The 19,822-nt window shown below is 21.0% G+C and overlaps 5 protein-coding genes across 5 annotated transcripts in view; 2 read left to right on the forward strand and 3 right to left on the reverse strand.

Moving 5' to 3' along the window:
• Positions 1-172: 172 nt before the first annotated feature.
• Positions 173-9,358, forward strand: PGSY75_0209000 (6-cysteine protein; the record flags this gene model as incomplete). The annotated part of the gene is made up of 1 exon (XM_018783757.1): positions 173-9,358. One exon carries the CDS (start codon positions 173-175, stop codon positions 9,356-9,358), a length of 9,186 nt encoding a protein of 3,061 aa, XP_018643747.1.
• A 1,086-nt stretch (positions 9,359-10,444) lies between these two features.
• PGSY75_0209100 (putative phospholipase A2) lies at positions 10,445-12,929 on the reverse strand (the record flags this gene model as incomplete). The annotated part of the gene is made up of 3 exons (XM_018783758.1): positions 10,445-11,483; positions 11,724-12,349; positions 12,555-12,929. The coding sequence occupies 3 exons, from the start codon at positions 12,927-12,929 to the stop codon at positions 10,445-10,447; spliced, it is 2,040 nt and encodes a 679-aa protein (XP_018643748.1).
• Positions 12,930-14,397: 1,468 nt separating this feature from the next.
• Positions 14,398-16,084, reverse strand: PGSY75_0209200 (putative 3'exoribonuclease; the record flags this gene model as incomplete). The annotated part of the gene is made up of 8 exons (XM_018783759.1): positions 14,398-14,517; positions 14,630-14,755; positions 14,905-14,964; positions 15,091-15,179; positions 15,286-15,403; positions 15,557-15,659; positions 15,750-15,828; positions 15,952-16,084. 8 exons carry the CDS (start codon positions 16,082-16,084, stop codon positions 14,398-14,400), a joined length of 828 nt encoding a protein of 275 aa, XP_018643749.1.
• A 649-nt stretch (positions 16,085-16,733) lies between these two features.
• Positions 16,734-17,624, forward strand: PGSY75_0209300 (2C-methyl-D-erythritol 2,4-cyclodiphosphate synthase; the record flags this gene model as incomplete). The annotated part of the gene is made up of 2 exons (XM_018783760.1): positions 16,734-17,370; positions 17,536-17,624. The coding sequence occupies 2 exons, from the start codon at positions 16,734-16,736 to the stop codon at positions 17,622-17,624; spliced, it is 726 nt and encodes a 241-aa protein (XP_018643750.1).
• A 277-nt stretch (positions 17,625-17,901) lies between these two features.
• Positions 17,902-19,822, reverse strand: part of PGSY75_0209400 (conserved protein, unknown function) — a gene marked incomplete at both ends in the record, with an annotated part of 1,995 nt that continues 74 nt past the window's right edge. Inside the window, 6 exons of the mRNA XM_018783762.1 lie at positions 17,902-17,935; positions 18,166-18,234; positions 18,344-18,561; positions 18,662-18,730; positions 18,849-19,040; positions 19,158-19,820. Of these exons, the coding sequence (XP_018643751.1) occupies positions 17,902-17,935; positions 18,166-18,234; positions 18,344-18,561; positions 18,662-18,730; positions 18,849-19,040; positions 19,158-19,820 (1,245 nt within the window). Of the gene's footprint in view, positions 17,936-18,165; positions 18,235-18,343; positions 18,562-18,661; positions 18,731-18,848; positions 19,041-19,157 lie in introns of the transcript that reaches the window.

Here is a 19,822-nt window from a genome sequence, read left to right on the forward strand (position 1 = left end):
GAAATATTTATTCACATTTAAGTATATAAATATATATCACACACCACACACACACATATATATATATATAATATATATATTATATTTTTTTTTTTATTTTTTTATTTTTTATTTTTTTCTTCTACCATTCGTATATTCTTATTGATCGTATATTTTTCTTTTCTTTTAATAAATGAAGAAACTTCTAACGCTGAAGAATCTATTCCTCATCATCCTGCTATTCATACTAACCAAGAAAAAAGACGTCCGTTGTAATATCATAAAGGAGAATAATATTAAGGATGATGAAGACAAGAGATTCCACTTATTTTATTATTCTCACAACTTTTTTAAGACACCCGAAACAAAACAAAAAAAGAAGAAGAAGAAGAAGCAATTATATAAAAATGTTGGCATTAGTAATTTATCTAAAGAAATAAGTATAAGAAAGGACACATATGTGAAAACGAAACAAAGAACATGTCCCTTTGATAAAGAAGAAAGTTCATTTGAAATTGGCTCAAGAATTATTACATGTTATGATCCTATCATATGGAAGAAAGAAAGGAAATATATGAACAAGACTGTTATAAAAAAGAATGTAACCAATCATCAATTTGTATATAGTGATATAAATAAAGAATATAAAAATGATATAAAAAATGTTGAAGAGAAAATACAAAGAGATACATACGAAAAAAAAGATTATGAAAATAATGATAATCTTGTAGTAGGGTATGATGATAATTTTTTACTATCTTTTTTAAAAAAATGCTTGATGAAAATATTTTCCTCACCAAAAAAAAAAAAAACTGTAGTACAAAAAAAACATAAGTCTAATTTTTTTATAAACAGTTCTTTGAAATATATATATATGTATCTCACCCCCTCTGATAGTTTTAACTTGGTACGTCGAAATAGAAATTTGGATGAGGAAGACATGCCCCCCAAGGATAATTTTGTAATAGATGATGATGATGAAGAAGAGGAAGAAGAGGAAGAAGAAGAGGAAGAAGAGGAGGAGGAAGAAGAGGAAGAGGAGGAGGAAGAGGAAGAATATGACGATTATGTTTATGAACAAAGTGTGGATGAAACCGAAGAACCATTACAACAATTACAAGAAGAACAACAAGACGAAGTAGCTGTTGAAGGTTCAGAAGAAAGTTCTAATGATGTGGGTGAAGATTATGTAGAAGGAGAAGATGAAGATATGATAAGAGTTGACGGATATTATGAAGATCAATTCGCAGATACTTATGATAGTAAAATAAAAGATGAAAGAGAAGATGATGCAGTAGATGAATATTTAGATGAATATTTAGATGAATATTCAGATGAATATTCAGATGAATATTCAGATGAATATGAGAAAGAAAGAGAAAGCCAAGGTGAAACATATTCAGTCGATGATGAAGGTGAAGAAAGTTTTACCTATGAAAAAAGCGATATTAGTAAAACCGATTTGTTTAAGTTTATAGAAGATAGTGAAGGAGATGATATATATAAAGTTGATAGTTCTAAAGTTTTATTAGAAGATGATACTACAATCAGTAAAGTTTCTAAAAAAAGTGCTGATGTAGAAGGAGAAGAAGACGAGGAAAGTGTTATAAAAATGATAAGAAATGTATTACAAAGTAGTGTATTACCAAGTGAAGGTGCAGATGAGTTCGATAAAATTGATTTGTCTTTCGAAACAACAGAAAGTGGAGATACTAGCGTATCAGAAGATTCATTTGATAAATATGCATCTAATAATACAAATAAAGAATATGTTTGTGATTTTACAGATCAATTAAAACCAACTGAAAGTACTCCTAAAGTAAAAAAATGTGAAGTAAAAGTAGATGAGCCATTAATAAAAGTAAAAATCATATGTCCATTAAAAGGATCTGTAGAAAAAATATATGATAATATAGAATATATTCCTAAGAAAAGTCCATATGTTGTATTAACAAAAGAAGAAACTAAATTGAAAGAACATGTTCTTTCTAAACTTATTTATGGTTTAATAATATCTCCAACAGTGAATGAAAAAGAAAATAATTTTAAAGAAGGTGTTATTGAATTTACACTTCCACCTATGGTTAAAAAACCAACGGTATTTTATTTTATATGTGATAATTCTAAAACAGAAGATGAGAACAAAAAAGGAAATAGAGGAATTGTAGAAGTTTCAATAGAACCATATGGTAATAAAATTAATGGATGTGCATTCTTAGATGATGATGAAGAAGAAGAAAAATATGGTGATCAAGGTGAAGTTGATGAGAATAATGATAAAATAAAATTACAAAGATTCTTTACACAGAATATTTATAAAAAAAATAATATCTATCCATGTTATATGAAATTATATAGTGGAGATATAGGTGGTATAATGTTTCCAAAAAATATAAAATCAACTACTTGTTTTGAAGAAATGATACCTTATAATAAAGAAATAAAATGGAATAAAGAAAAAAAGAGTTTAACTAATTTAATAAATAATTCTGTTGTATATAATAAAGATATGAATGCAAAATATTATAATGTTCAATATGTTCATATCCCTACAAGTTATAAAGACACATTAAATTTATTTTGTAGTATTATATTAAAAGAAGATGAAAGTAATTTAAATTTAAATTCTTATTTAGTATATGTAAGTATTAATGAAGAATTGAATTTTTCACTTTTAGATTTTTATGAATCATTTGTTCCTATAAAAAAAACGATCCAAGCAGCTCAAAAAAATGTTAATAATAAAGAACATGATTATATATGTGATTTCACAGATAAATTAGATAAATCACTTGCTCCTCTTATTGAAGAGAAGAAATTATTTATATGTAGAAAATATTTAAAAGAATTTGATACGTTTACTTTAAAATGTAATGTAAATAAAACACAATATCCAAATATAGAAATTTTTCCAAAAAATTTAAAAGATAAAAAAGAAGTATTAAAATTAGATCTTGATATTCAATATCAAATGTTTAGTAAATTTTTTAAATTCAATACAGAGAATTCAAAATATTTAAATTTATATCCATCTTATCTTATGTTTCCATTTAATCATATAGGAAAAAAAGAATTAAAAAATAATCCTATATATAAAAGTCATAAAGATATTAAATATTTTGAACAATCGTCTTTATTATCTCCACTTTCTTCATCAGATAGCTTAGGAAAATTATTAAATTTTATAGATACACAAGAAACGGTTTCTCTAACAGAAAAGATTAGATATTTAAATATAAGTATTAATGAACTAGAATCTGATAATAATACATTTTCATTAACATTACAAGTACCACCATATATAGATATTAAAGAACCATTTTATTTTATGTTTGGTTGTAATAATAATAAAGGTGATGGGAATATCGGAGTAGTAGAATTATTAATATCTAAACATGAAGAAATGATTAAAGGATGTAATTTTCATGAAACTAAATTAGATTATTTCAATAATAATGTATCTAATTCTAAAGATGAATGTACTCTATATGCATATGAAAATGATATAATAGGATTTAATTGCTCAGAGACTAATAATGCTTCTGATGAAGAAGAAGATGGAGTTGAAATATCACTACAACCTGAAAATTGTTTTAATAAAGTATATAAAGGACTTGAAATTATTGATATCAATACAATATTAAACAATGCACAAGTATATAATATAAATAATAAAAAAACACCTGTATTTATAAAAATACCACCATATAATTTATTAGAAGATACTAAATTAAGTTGTAAATGCACTATTGATCATGTTGTTAAAAATATAAATGTTATACTAACAAAAAATGATAAAGTATTATTAAAAAGAGAAATACAAAATGAATTTAAATTAGATGACAAAATATATACATGTGAACATGAAAATTTTATTAATCCAAGAGTTAATAAAATATTTGATGAAAAAGTAGAACATACATGTAATGTAAAAATAGAAAAATTCTTTAATTATATTCAAATATTATGTCCAGCTAAAGATCTAGGTATTTATAAAGATATACAAATATATTATGATATTATTAAACCTACAAGGGTACCAGAATTTAAAAAATTTAATAATGAAGAATTACATAAATTAATTCCTAATTCTGAAATGCTACATAAAACTAAAGAAATGTTGATTTTATATAATGAAGAAAAAGTAGATCTATTACATTTCTATGTATTCTTACCAATATATATTAAAGATAATTATGAATTCAATATTGTATGTGATAATTCAAAAACAACATGGAATAATCAAATAGGAGGAAAAGTTATTTATCATATTACTGTTTCAAAAAGAGAACAAAAAGTTAAAGGATGCTCATTTAATGAAGAATATACATATATGTTTATTGATAATAAATCTAATGTTAAAAATTGTGTTATTGATGCTAATCCTAAAGATATTATAGGTTTTGTTTGTCCATCTGGTACTCTAAAAATTACAAGTTGTTTTAAAGATGCTATTGTGAATACTAATTTAACTAATATCAATCATATACTTCATTTAAAAAATAATTTAGCTAACTTTACTTATAAACATTATTTTAATTATATGGAAGTACCAGCTTTAATTGATTATGATATTTCTTTTAAATGTATTTGTGTTGATTTAAAAAAAAAAAAATATAATATTAAATCACCATTAGGACCTAAAGTATTAAATGCTATTTATAAAAAATTAAATATAAAATATGATAAATATGTTACAGGTACTCTTCAAAATAAATATCTTATGACATATATGGATCTTCATTTATCTCATAAACGAAATTATATAAAAGAATTATTTAATGATTTAAATAAAAAAAAACCAGCTGATACAGATGCAAACCCAGAAGCTATTATTGAATCTTTAACTATCAATGAATCTAATGAATCAACACCATTTCCAACAGGGGATGTAGATGCAGAACATTTATTATTAGAAGGATATGATGTATGGGAGAATTTATATGATGAAACATTAGAAGATGTTATATATAAAGATATCGAATCTTTAGAATTAAAAGATATTGAACAATATGTCTTACAAGTTAATTTAAAAGCTCCTAAATTAATGATGTCTTCTCAAATTAATAATAATAGACATGTATGTGATTTCTCAATGAAAAATCTAATCGTACCTGATTCATTAAAAAAAAAAAAAGAAGAAGGTGGAAATAATCCAATAGATATTCATTGTTATGCTTTATTAAAACCTTTAGATACATTATATGTTAAATGTCCTACATCTAAAGATAATTATGAAGCTGCAAAGGTAAATATATCTGAAAGTGATAATGAATATGAGCTAAAAGTAATATCCTTGATAGAAAAAAGATTACAGAATTTTGAAGTGTTAGATTCTAAAAGAAATGGAAATGGTCATGCTATACTAACCAATGGTGTTGTTGATCCAACGAGTGTTATTTTAGATAGTAGTATATTTGAAAAATATTTTAAGAATATAAAAATAGAACCAGATAAATTTTTTGAAAAGGTTATAAAAGAAGTAGATGATACTGAAGAAGAAAAAGAATTAGAAAGTATATTACCTGGTGTAATTGTTAGTCCTATGAAAGTTTTAAAAAAAAAGGATCCTTTTACTTCCTATGCAGGTTTAGTTGTTCCTCCAGTTGTTTCAAAAGATTTACATTTAAAAGTAAAATGTAATAATACTGAATATAAAGATGAAGATGAGAATATACTAGGATATAATGGAATAGTGCATATAGAGATATCAAGTAGTGATCAAAAGATTAAGGGATGTGATTTTTCAACAGATGATAGTTCTATATTAACAACAAGTATAAAATTAGTAAATGGTGAAACAAAAAATTGTGAAATAAATATAAATAATAATGAATTCTTTGGAATAATATGTGATAATGATACAAATTTAGATCCAGAAGAATGTTTTAATGAAATATATGATAAAGATAAAAGTAATGTAAAAAAATTTCATGAATTAATACCTAATATAGATATATATACATTACCTAATTCTAATAAGAAAAAAGTAGCATATGCAAAGATACCTTTAGATTATATTAATAAGTTATCATTTTCTTGTTCATGTAAATCATCACATAATAATACTATTGGAAATATGAAAGTAATATTAAATAAAGATGAAAAAGAAGAAGATGAATTTAAAACAAGTTTAAGTATTAAACATAATAATATAAATTTATGTAACTTTTTTGATAATACTGAATTAACATTTGATAATAATAAAATAATTTTATGTAAAATCGATGCAGAATTATTTTCAGAAGTAATTATACAATTACCATTATTTGGAAATAATAAAACATTAGAAGGAGATCAAAATGAAGAATATAAGAAATTTTCATTGAAACCTTTATTACCAATAAATGAAGATGATAATGATATTAAAGTAATAGGTAAAGAAAAAAATGAAATATCTATAAATTTAGCTTTAAAAGGTGTTTATGGTAATCGTACATTTAAGTTTGAAAAAGATGGAAAGAAAGGTGAAGGAATTAGTTTTTTTATACCTCCAACTAAAATAGATACTGATTTAAAATTTATAATTAATGAAACTATAGATAATTCAAATATTAAACAAAGAGGATTAATATATATATTTGTAAGAAAAAATGTAAAAGAAAATACATTGAAATTATGTGATTTTACAACAGGTTCAACATCATTAATGGAATTAAATAGTCAAATGAAAGAAAAAAAATGTAATATCAAAATAAAAAAAGGAGATATTTTTGGTATTAAATGCCCTAAAGGATTTGCTATATTTCCTCAAGCATGTTTTAGTAATGTATTATTAGAATATTATAAAAGTAATCATACAGATAATGAAGATATTAATTATTATATACATAAAGATATAAAATATAATTTAAAACCTAAATATGTTATTGAATTAATGGATGAAAATTTTAGAGAATTAAAAAATATTCAACAATATACTGGTATATCAAATATTACAGATATGTTACATTTCACTAATTATAATCTAGGTAATCTACCATTAAATTATAAAAATAATTATTCTACAGCATATGCTAAAGTATCAGATAATTTTAATTCTATTATTAACTTTTCTTGTAATTGTTATAATCCAGAAAAACATGTTTATGGTACCATGCAAGTTGAATCAGATAATACTAATTTTGATAATATTAAAAAAAATGAAAATATCAAAAAAAATGTTCTTTTACCAACTATAGACAAATTCCCTCTACTATTAGATGATGAACAAAGACAAAAATTTAAATTAAAATTAAGAGATACAAACGATATATTTAATACAAATGATATATTTAATACAAATGATATTAATCATATATATATGTTATATAATTCTAATGAACATATTTGTGATTATCAAAAAAATGAAACACTCATTTCAAATATACCTAGTGATAACAAAAAAATACAAAAAAGTACATGCAAAATTAATGCAAAATCTCTTGATGTTGTTACTATTAAATGTCCTCATACCAAAAATTTTACTCCTAAAGATTTATTAGATAATTCAACATTACAATCTAATGATAAAAAAATTGTTATCACATTTGATAAAAAAAATTTTGTTACTTATATAGATCCTACAAAAAAAACATTCTCTTTGAAAGATATATATATACAAAGTTTTTATGGGGTTACACTTGATCATCTTAATAAAATAAAAAAAATACAACAAGATTGGGATGATGAACATTTATTTTATCCTCCTCATAATGTATTACATAATGTTGTAGTTAATAATCATATAGTAAAATTATCATCTGCATTAGAAGGCGTTTTATTTATTAAATCCAAAGTGACAGGAGATGAAACAAATACCAAAAAAAATACTACATTACCAACTGATGGAGTATCAAGTATTTTAATACCACCATATGTAAAAGAAGATATCACATTTCATATTTTTTGTGGAAAATCGACAACCAAAAAACCAAACAAAAATAATACATCATTGGCACTTATACATATACATATAGCATCAAATACAAATATTATTCATGGTTGTGATTTTATATATTTAGAAAAAAATACAAGTGTAACTAGTACTGTTAATAATACATCTACTATATTTACACATAATAAAAATAAAGAAAATAATTTAATATGTGATATATCTTTAGTTCCACAAACTGTTATAGGTATTAATTGCCCTAATAAAAAAATTAACCCACCAACATGTTTTGATGAAATCTATTATATTAAAGAAGAAGATGTCCCACCAAAAACTATAACAGCAGATAAATATAATACATTTACTAAAGATAAAATAACAAATATTTTAAAAAATGCAATCTCTATTACAAATCCAGATGAAAAGGATAATACATATTCTTATTTAATATTACCAGACAAATTTGAAGAACAACTTATTGATACTAAAAAAGTTTTAGCTTGTACATGTGATAATAAATATATGATACATATGAAAATAGAAAAAAATACAATAGAAAAAATCAAAAATGATGAAAAAAAAACTATTGGAAAAGATATATGTAAATACGATGTAACAACAAAAGTTGCAACTTGTGATATTATAGATGTAATTGATTCATCATCAATAAAAGAACACCATACTGTAAATTATTCAGTTACATTATCTAGATGGGATAAACTTATTATTAAATATCCAACAAATGAAAAAACTCACTTTGAAAAATTATTTGTTAATCCTTCTAATTTAAAAGATAAAGTTTTATATAATTATACTAATCCAATAAATATAGAACATATATTACCAGGAGCTATTACAACAGATTTATATGACACCAGAACAAAACTTAAACAATATATATTAAGAATCCCACCATATGTTCATAAAGATATACATTTCTCATTACAATTTAATAATACTTTAAGTTCCACTAAACAAAATCAAAATGTTATTTATGGAAATGTTGCTAATATTTTTATTCATATAAATCAAGGATATAAAGAAATTCATGGATGTGATTTTACAGGCAAATATTCTCATTTATTTACTTATTCAAAAAAACCATTACCAAATGATAATGACACTTGTAATGTTACTATTACAAATAATACATTCTCAGGTTTTGCATGCTTAAGTCATTTCGAATTAAAACCAGATAATTGCTTTTCATCTGTTTATGATAATAATGAAGCTAATAAAGTTAAAAAACTATTCGACCTATCCACAAATGTTGAATTAGATCATATCAAACAAAACACATCAGGATATACTCTTTCTTATATTATTTTTAAAAAAGAATCAAACAAACTAAAGTTCTCATGCACATGCTCATCTCATTATTCAAATTATACTATACAAATTACATTTGATCCTAATTATATAACTCCAGAACCGCAATCAAGAGCCATCATTAAATATGTAGATCTACAAGATAAAAATTTTGGAAAATACTTAAGAAAGCACTAAATCATAAAAAAAAGAAAAAATAAATGAAAAAATAAAAAAAAAAATAAATAATTAAAAGGATTATATATATATATATATATATATATGTATTTATAAAATATAGACATAAATATATAAACGATAAACATCCATTTCCTCATAAATCAGTATCTATGCTTTTTTCAATACATACAATTGTTTTTATATTTTACAATTTAGTGTACTTTTAATGACAGCCATGTTATAATAATATATAAATGAAAAAAAAAAAAAAAAAATATATATATATATATATCATGAATTAAATTATAAGCTCATTTTTTTTATTATTTTATTTTATTTTATATTATTATTTTTTTTTTTTTTTATTTTAATTTTTTTTTTTTTTTTTTTTTTTTTTTTGAGGGGGGCGATAAGGAAAGAAATATCTTCGAGTCCTTCCACATCTTCGTGTGATGTTTGTTCATTTTTACAACATTTTTATGATTATTCATATGGTATAATTATGTGCATCTGTATGACATTATATATATAAATACAGACACATATAAATATATATATATATATATATTATATACATATTTTTATTTTTTCCCCACATGAATCCTTAATATGAGCACACAAATATATTACACATATGTGTGTTCTCCTATGAGTTCATAATATCACAATGAAAATGAAAAGACGTAAGAGACAAAACATATAGACATAAATATACAATTATATATTTAATATGGAAATATAAAATAGAAAGTGATAATTATTCACCTTAATCTTATTTTTTTCTTTTATTTTTTTGGGGATTATAAAAAAAATTTTATTTAAAACAAAATGTTTTTATAAAAACAACTACACATTAAAAAAAAAAAAAAAAAAAAAAATATATATACATATATAAATATATATATATATATATATATATATATATATAATTCAAAAGACATATTAATATTAATAATAATAATAATAATATTATTATTATTATTGAAAAGAAGAAAGAAATAGTGTTCTCTCTTTTTCCTTATATAATAAACAGATATATTTTTTTTATTTATCTAAGTTAAACTTTGAATTAATAATGACATTACACATATTATATATTTTTTTTTATAGATATTTTGAACGTATGTAATTATTTGCTAACTTATGAGCTAACCTTTTAATTTCATAAAATTTTTCGTCAAATAAATAATCTTGAGTTGCCTTTGAAATTAAATCAAAATCTCGAACATCTTGACTATCTATTTCTATATCACCTATATGTGGCACATTAAATCTAAAATATGTATTTTCTCTGTCAGCTAAACGTTGTAATACTTCCCTATGAGTATCATTTGCTCTTGTTAATAAGTGAGTTGAATTAATTAATATTTCAAAGGTTGATGCTGATTTGCTACTAGTACCTGATTGAGTTAATTTTGTAGGTACCTGACCAGTACCTATTGATACTAATGTATCTAAATCCTCTTTAATAAATGTAGATAAATTTTTATTATTTAATCTTGCACATTCTTCTAAAGCAATCAAAGCAGGATTACTTGCTTTTAATGCACCATCTACTAAATGTATTTCTGGTTTTATATTAATTCCCAACTTTTTTATATCTTCTCCACTTGGCCCTTTTAAATATGTTGGTGCAGAAGCAGTTGCCCATGCAGCTAGCCATAAAGGAACTTTATTTATACCATCATATGATTCTGCATTAATCGAATTATATTTATGCGTATAATTTCTAAGTAAAAATAATTTATATGGCTTATGTTTTACATCAGTTGCTGTTACAAAACAATAAAATTTTTTATAGGAAGACATAAATTTATTTCCCATGCGTTCTAAAAATACATCCTTTACATTATTCACATCATATCCTTCAAAAAATATACCACTTATTATATTTCGATTTCCTTCAAAAACCTTCTTTATAGTACTTGGCCACATATTACTAATATCCTGTAAATCAATCTCTCTTAATAAAGCTAGGCTTATTAAACCACCTGCACTGGTACCACATACCATATCAAAACAATCTGTTAATTTTATGTCTTCACTTCCTATTTCTTTTCGTAGCTCCGTTTCTAATCTGTTTAAAACAAGTAATGTTGATATGGTCAATATTCCCCCTCCATCCAGCGATAAAATGGAAACTCTACAAAAGGGCAGAAGTAAATAAATAAATAAATAAATAAATAAATAAATAAATATATATATATATATATATATATATATATGTATATATGTTTGCAGATATGTATTTTTTATTTTTTTATTTTTTATTTTTTTATTTTTTATTTTTTTATTTTTTATTTTTTTATTTTTTATTTTTTATTTTTTTATTTTTTATTTTTTATTTTTTTATTTTTTATTTTTTTATTTTTTTTATTTTTACGGTTTTTTAAAGGGTGTGTAGGGGTCCCTGGGTATATGATTATACTTTCCACAATAAAGCAACGAATATTTACATAAAATACTCATGCCTAAAGACATATATGTATGCACATTTAAATCTAATGTTGCATTATCATATTTGTTATATAAATATATGTACTTTTTTTTTTGGCCTGTAACTCTTATTTGATCTTCTGTTTTGAACGTACATGTATACGTTTCAGTATTATTTTTATCATCATCATCATCATATATTTTAGAATTTGTATATTTATTTTGCAACATTAAATTATCATAATAATTAGTATTTTTAATTTTAAAATTACTACTTCTTCTTCTCTCAGAATTATTTTCATCTAGTAATATATCAGTTTGATCTAAATTATATTTACATATTTTATTTATTTCATTATTTAAATTCGAATTATATGTACTTGTTTCTTCATTCTTATTTTCAGTTTCTTCTTGTTCACTACCTACAGTGTTTAGTACACTCTCTGTATTATCATAACTTGAAGGGTTTCTCTTTTCATATTCCCCACCATCCTTATTCTTTTTTGTTATAAGTTTGTAATCTAACTCCACCTGCATTCTGGACAAGCCAAAATAGATACCATCCCATTTACTCTACAAAAAATAAAATAAAAATAAAATAAAATAATAAAATAATGAATAAATAATGAATAAATAATGAACTGGTCAGGTAAAAACAAAAAAAATACTAAATAAATAATGAACTGGTCAGGTAAAAAAAAAAAAAAAATACTAAATAAATAATGAAGTGTTCAGGTAAAATATATATATATATATATATATATATATTAATTTTTACATTGTTATTGTTTTCCACATAGATAGCATAAAAGCCAGCTTTTCTTAGTTTTATGGAATGTCTATTTTCAATTAATTGTCCATCAAATAAATTCAGATAATAATTTTTATTTACAGGAAATAATATGGGATCAACTTGATCAGGATCATTAGATTTAACATTTTCGACATTTTTTATATTATCATTATCAAAATAATTATTTAATATAGTAGAATTTTGTGCTCGGAGTTTAGAATATTCGTTTTCCGCGTTTTTTGTTTCACTTGCACTATACACTTGTTTTTCTCTTTCATATGAATCATCTTTCTCATCATCACTATAATTTTTTGAGAACAAATCAGAATATATATATATCTTATCATCATCATCACTCATTTTTTTTTTTTTTTCTAAGTAATGAAATGGTTTTCTTATAGAATAATATATATATGAATATATATATATATTAAAGAGAGTCTAAAGAATAATATATATATATATATATATATATATATATATATATACATATTTATTTATTTATTCTTTAACGGATTATTTATTAATACAACATCATTTAAATCATTCTTTTTAAATAAAAGGAAAGAAAAAATAAATGAATATATATTTCCACAAATTAATTTATGTTACATACATAAGTATTTTATATTTTTACAATTCCTCTATTTTACTAAAAAAAAAAAAAAAAAAAAAAAATTAAATAAATATATACAAATATACAAATTTTCAAAGTATTGTTAATACCCCCTATCTTTAAGCATAAAAAAAAAATACTCTAAAATAACACAAAAAAAAATTTAAGTCTAATATAATTTACTTTAAAAATATTATATAATAATAAAGCAAATCAAATACATATATATTTTTTTTTATAAATCTAAATGAAATACATAAATATTAAATATAAATACATATATATATTTTATATATATATATATTTAAACTTATAATGAAAATCTATTGAATTACAAACAAAAAAAGAATAATATTTTTTTAATATATACAATTATAGTATTATATTTTTATTATTTTATATTTTTTTTTTTTATATTTATATTTGCATATATAATACAATGTTTGAAAACAGGTATAAAAAATACAATAATAATAATATATATATATATATAATATATATTATATATATATATTTTTCTTTTTTTACATACTCAATAATTCATATGTTTTTTAAGATATATGCCCAAAAAAAAAAAAAAAAAAAAAAAAAATTTTATTATTTTAAGAATAATAATGTCAAATTAAAAAAAGTCTATTCAATATATTTAAAATATATATATATATATATATATATATATATATATATATAATCCTTTCTTTTTATAATATTGCAATAATTATTTTGTCGCTCATGCATTATTTCATCCATCCCATTATTACTTCATACATTTTTTTCCTTTTTTTTTTATATTTAATAAAAGAAATATTTTCCTTCCCTCATCTCTTTTTACATTTTTTGTTACAAATACGGAAAAGAAAAAGAAAAGAAAAAACATATTATATATATCAATTTAACTTTAAAAAATAATACGTAAATTATTGAAAATAAAAATTATGAGGTTTTTTGATAGGAAAAAAAACAAAAAGAAAACATTAAAACATAAAAATTTATTAAATATACCAAAAAAATAAACTTATATATATTAATAACAAATATATTTCATTTTATTTCTTAAAAACAATTTTGTTATTGTTTCCTTATAATATATATATATATATATATATATATATATATATATATATATATTATAAATGCATATATATTATTTAAGAAAATATAATAATAAAATTAATTATTTTTTCATTGTATGTTCACCACAAATAATTTCATTTATTCTAATACATTAACCTTCTGATATATAGAATCTATTCTTTTCTTCGTATATTGTTTCAGAACTTTTTTTATTTCACTACCTAATGATTTACATGCACATTCACCATAACTTGTTATCTAAAAATAAGGAAATTAAAAAAAATATATAATACATACATACATATATATATATATATATATATAGAAGAATATACAAAGTAAATATTATATGTTTTATATATCTGCTTACTTCAGCCAAGTTTTTACTATTAAAAAAACTGCCTGCTCCATGATAAAAACAAACAGTCTTTAAATTTAAACATATACCCAATGTTATAGAATTCATTTCATATTTACTTTGATAATATTTTTCTTCCTATATAAATAAAAATAGTTATTAAAAAATAAAGGAAATATAAGAAACTTATATCCTTGAAATAGTTTCCATAAATATATATTTACACAAATAAAAAAAATTAACAATAAAGAAATATTTTTCTGTTTTTTTTTTTTAAATATATTTACCATTCCATCAAGATCTACAAGATGATACATTTTTTTGGTAACTGGACATATTATAGAATTCTTGAAAAAAAAGGAAAAAAAAAAATTAATAAATCGTTACTTTTTTATATATAAATTATAATATTTACTATATATATATATATATATATATATGTGTATACATATATATTTTTTTTTTCTTATTACTATATTTATCGATATAATAATATCTTTCATTTGTACTTGCGCCTTTAATAAGGCAAGAGATATACAAGTTAATGTTGCACTTAAACATCCTACGAAAAAAAAAATATATATACAAACAATAAAATATTAATATATACATATATATATATATATATATATTTCTGTTCTCATATATAATTAATTTCCATATGCTACCTCCATCATCTTGAATTATCAAACATTTTATTTTAATAGAACACTGCGGATATTTTTCCAATAAAATAATATTTGAAATACATTCAATCAATAAACTCTTTATATCATTATCTCTTTCCTAATAAAAAAAAAAATATATCATATAATCATTTATATTCATAATATAAAAGGGTTATATAAATATTATGAACAAAGCCAAAAAAAAAATATGAACGGTTCAGGAAAAAAAAAAAAAAAAAAAAAAATCATATTATATATATATATATATTACCCTATCGCTAGCTCCTATTGTGTTAATATTCAAACTTTTGACGTCTAAAAAAACTTTCCCCTTACTATAAGTTGCGTATTTTGAATCTGGATTAGGACCATATCTACAAATAATAAATAAAACAAATATGTGATTATATGCACTTTATGATATTATACAAACAAATTTATATTCTTTCAATTTTAATATTTACACAGTGGTTAATATTTTTGTATTCCCCAATGAATAGAAACATGAAGAACCACAGTTTTCATCTTCTCCTAATTTGATAACTAAGAAAAAAAAAAAAAATATATATATATATATATACATACATATAATATATATATATTTATTTATTTTATTATATATAATATCTATTGTTTTATATGTTCGTTTTAATTTTAAAAAATTACACATATCCCGGATTTCGTTATTCTTGCGATTGTTTATCCTTTTGAAACTTCCATTATTCAAATTTTCTTCATAAATTTTCTCAAATTTACTCTTGCAATTGAAATGTGGTAATGGAGCTCTATACTTCGACATTTATACAAATAACTTTATATTAATGTTTAACGGAGCGTTCAATATATATGATATTTTTATTTTTGGTTTCGTTTTTTTTATATTCCTATTTTTTTTTTTTTTTTTTTTTTGGAAATATCTACCATATTTTTTGTTAACATATATATAAATATATTAAATAAAAATATATACTAACATAATATTACAATTTTATAAATATATATGACAGAATTATTAATATAATAATATATTAGTAAATCTCCATATATAATACAAAAACAAAATAGAAAAGAAATGAAAAAGAAAATAAATAAATAAATAAATATATATATATATATATAGTAATAATATCAAAATATATTTTTTGTAAAAAATAAATTTAATTTTAATTTTATTTTTTTCAATATTAAAAATTTTCAATTAAATATATACCTTATATATATATTTTTTTTTTTGAAGAAATATTTATTATATTATTCTTTTATATATATATTATATATATATATAAATCAAACTGTATACATTTTTTTTTTTATTTACTAAAATTTTTTACTTTATATATAAATTATTTATTTATTTTATGATAAAAAATATGCGCGATACAACATTTTTCAAATTAATATATGTACAATAAAAATAGAATATATTTTTTTCTTGCTTCTATATAATAATGTTTTTAAAAGGATACACCTCTAATGTGGTTCTAATTATATTAACATATTTCATTCTACTAACAAAAGAAGAAAAAAATATAAAAAAAAATATCTCTGGATATTGTTTTTTGAATTTTGGATTAAAAAAAAATGCAATAATAAAAAAAAGAGAAAAGAAAAATTTGAAATTATTTTCTTATAATGGTATAAGAATAGGTCAAGGTTATGATATCCACAAAATAAAAGTTTTAGATGAAGAATATAATAATACTAATACGAATAATGATGTTAATAAAAATGAACAATCTTTTAAAACCTTAACCTTAGGAGGAGTTAAAATAAATAATGTTTTAGTTTTATCACATAGTGATGGTGATATAATATATCATTCAATAGTTGATTCAATTTTAGGTGCCTTAGGTTTTTTAGATATAGGAACCTTATTTCCTGATAAAGATGAAAAAAATAAAAATAAAAACTCAGCTGTATTCTTAAGATATGCTAGACTTTTAATATATAAACAAAATTATAACATTGGGAACGTGGATATTAATGTAATAGCAGAAGTTCCAAAAATAAACAACATCAGAAAAAATATTATAAAAAATATATCAACAGTGTTAAATATTGACGAATCGCAAATATCTGTTAAAGGTAAAAAAAAAAGAAACATATAAAATTTGCAAAGATAGAAGTATTAAAATATCAGTTATGAATTTATATAATTATCTGTTCATATATATATAAATATAAATATATATATATATTTTTATATTTATATTTATTTCTATTTTGTTGGTAAATATTTTCTTTCTATAGGCAAAACTCATGAGAAAGTAGGAGTAATTGGTGAGAAAAAAGCAATCGAATGCTTTGCCAATATTTTGTTAATACCTAAAAATTCATAATTTCTTTTTTTTTTTTTTTTTTTTTTATGTAAAACGTTTTTAATTAAAATACAATTATTAATGTTCTTTTCTTTAATTTAAAAAAAAAAAAAAAAAAAAAAAAAAAAAATTTATTAAGTAATATACTTCTATTGATTATATACTCATAAGAATAAAAATATTTATATTTCCATATAAATAATAAAATATATAAAAAAGACCACATTGTGTTATTGTTTCTATATAATATATTCTTCTGGTCTAACTGTGTTTTCCCCTACTATTATATATATTAATTTTATTCTGGAGAATTATATTGTAAAATAGCATATCTAAAAAAAAAATATATATATATATATATAAATTATATTAACGGTTCAGAAATTTTCCTATAATTTTTGCATGAACAGTTCATATATTTATATACACTTTACATGTACAATACATAAAAATAAAAATATGTGTATGAATGTACATACAAAAAAACAAATTTGTGAATAAAATGTGTTAATATATATTTAGCTATTTATTATTTATTATTCTTTTATTTTTATATTTTTACTCTCCATAATTACTCCAATCAGGATTATTTTGATTCAACTCTTGAACAGTTTTTTCATCAATTCCACAACTAAGAGAGAAAAAATATACATATATATATATGTATATACATATCCGTTTAATAGATAAACTCCCATAAATGTAATACACATGAATAATTAACAATTTTTTCATTTTACCCCAGAGGCGATTTTAAACATCGTAAGGCAATAACTTTGAAAGGAAAATAATTCAAAATATCTTTGTGTGATGTAGAAAAGTCGTAGCTTAAATCACCTAAACATCTTCTATAGTTTGCATCTCCTTTAAAGCATACGAAAGAACTTTTTTCTAATTCTTTCAACAAGTTTTTAGACATTACCCAGTACGGAAGAGGTATGTTCCAATATATATCATCCTATTAATTTGAAGAAATAAAATAAAATTAATAAAAAAAAAAAAAAATTTACATTACGTAAAAGCTTAATTTTTTTTTTTTTTTTTTTCTTTCTTTTTACCCTTATTTTCCATTTTTGCAATTCTATTAATTCTTTCCATTTATTGGCCATAAACTTAGTATTTGGATACTATAAAAATAAAAAAAAAAATCAAAGGAAATTCAAAATAATATTATATATAATAGCTTTATAAATTTATAAATTTTTTTTTTTTTTTTTTGTTTATTATTATATCTTTTATTTTTACCTTTTCATCATTACACAAAACATTTAAAGTATAATGAATATCTTTTGTCATCGTATCAGAGACAAATAAAGGGAACTTTTTCACATGGATGGTTATCTCCTCAAAGTAATGTGTCAAAAAATATAAAAGACAAAAATCTGTTATAAATTCTACTCCCATATTGTCCAACACGATATCAAATCTTTTGTGTTTCTAAAATGAATAAATAAATAAATAAATATATATATATATATATATATATATACATTTTTATATATTATATACAAATGTTGGAAATATTTTATGAAGAATACATATATTTCTTTTTACCTGCACAGTTATATCCTTATAAATATCATTTATGTCATTACATAAAATATTTTCCATATAAAAACTATTGTATAACTTATCAATATCATTTGTATCAAAACAAAATTGTTTTTCTCTTAATGTTTTTTTCTTTATATCTTTTTCCTGAACATTATGTTGTTGAGTTTTATTTTTCGTTGGATTCCAACTAAGATCAAATTGGTTAGCCCATAAAGCATAATAAAAAAAAACGGAAAAAATTTTCTTTTCTTGATTTTTATCATATAATTCAATTAATGTTTTTGCACAGGTACATATATTTTCTATTATAACTTTATTACAGTTTATAGAATCTTGTTTTTCATATTGAAAAAAATCATAATTCGTTTTTTCAAAATCATATGCACAACAAAGATATCTATAAAAATAATATTCATTAAATAACCAAGAACTGTCAATAATTTTCATATTCTTATTAATATGATATGACAAGAGAAATGTCCATATTTTTTCATCTACATTACATTTCAACGTTTCATGTGTATTTTTATCTGCATTTATAAACAATTCTCTTAATCTTTCTAATTTATGATCAATATTGTTTTTCTTTGTATATTCCATATTTTGATCTTCCATACGTTTAAGTATACTCTTAGGTATTCTCCTAATAATTGTATCATTTTCCT

This window comes from Plasmodium gaboni, chromosome 2 (assembly GCF_001602025.1).
Source record: "Plasmodium gaboni strain SY75 chromosome 2, whole genome shotgun sequence".
Classification (NCBI taxonomy): Eukaryota; Apicomplexa; class Aconoidasida; order Haemosporida; family Plasmodiidae; genus Plasmodium; species Plasmodium gaboni.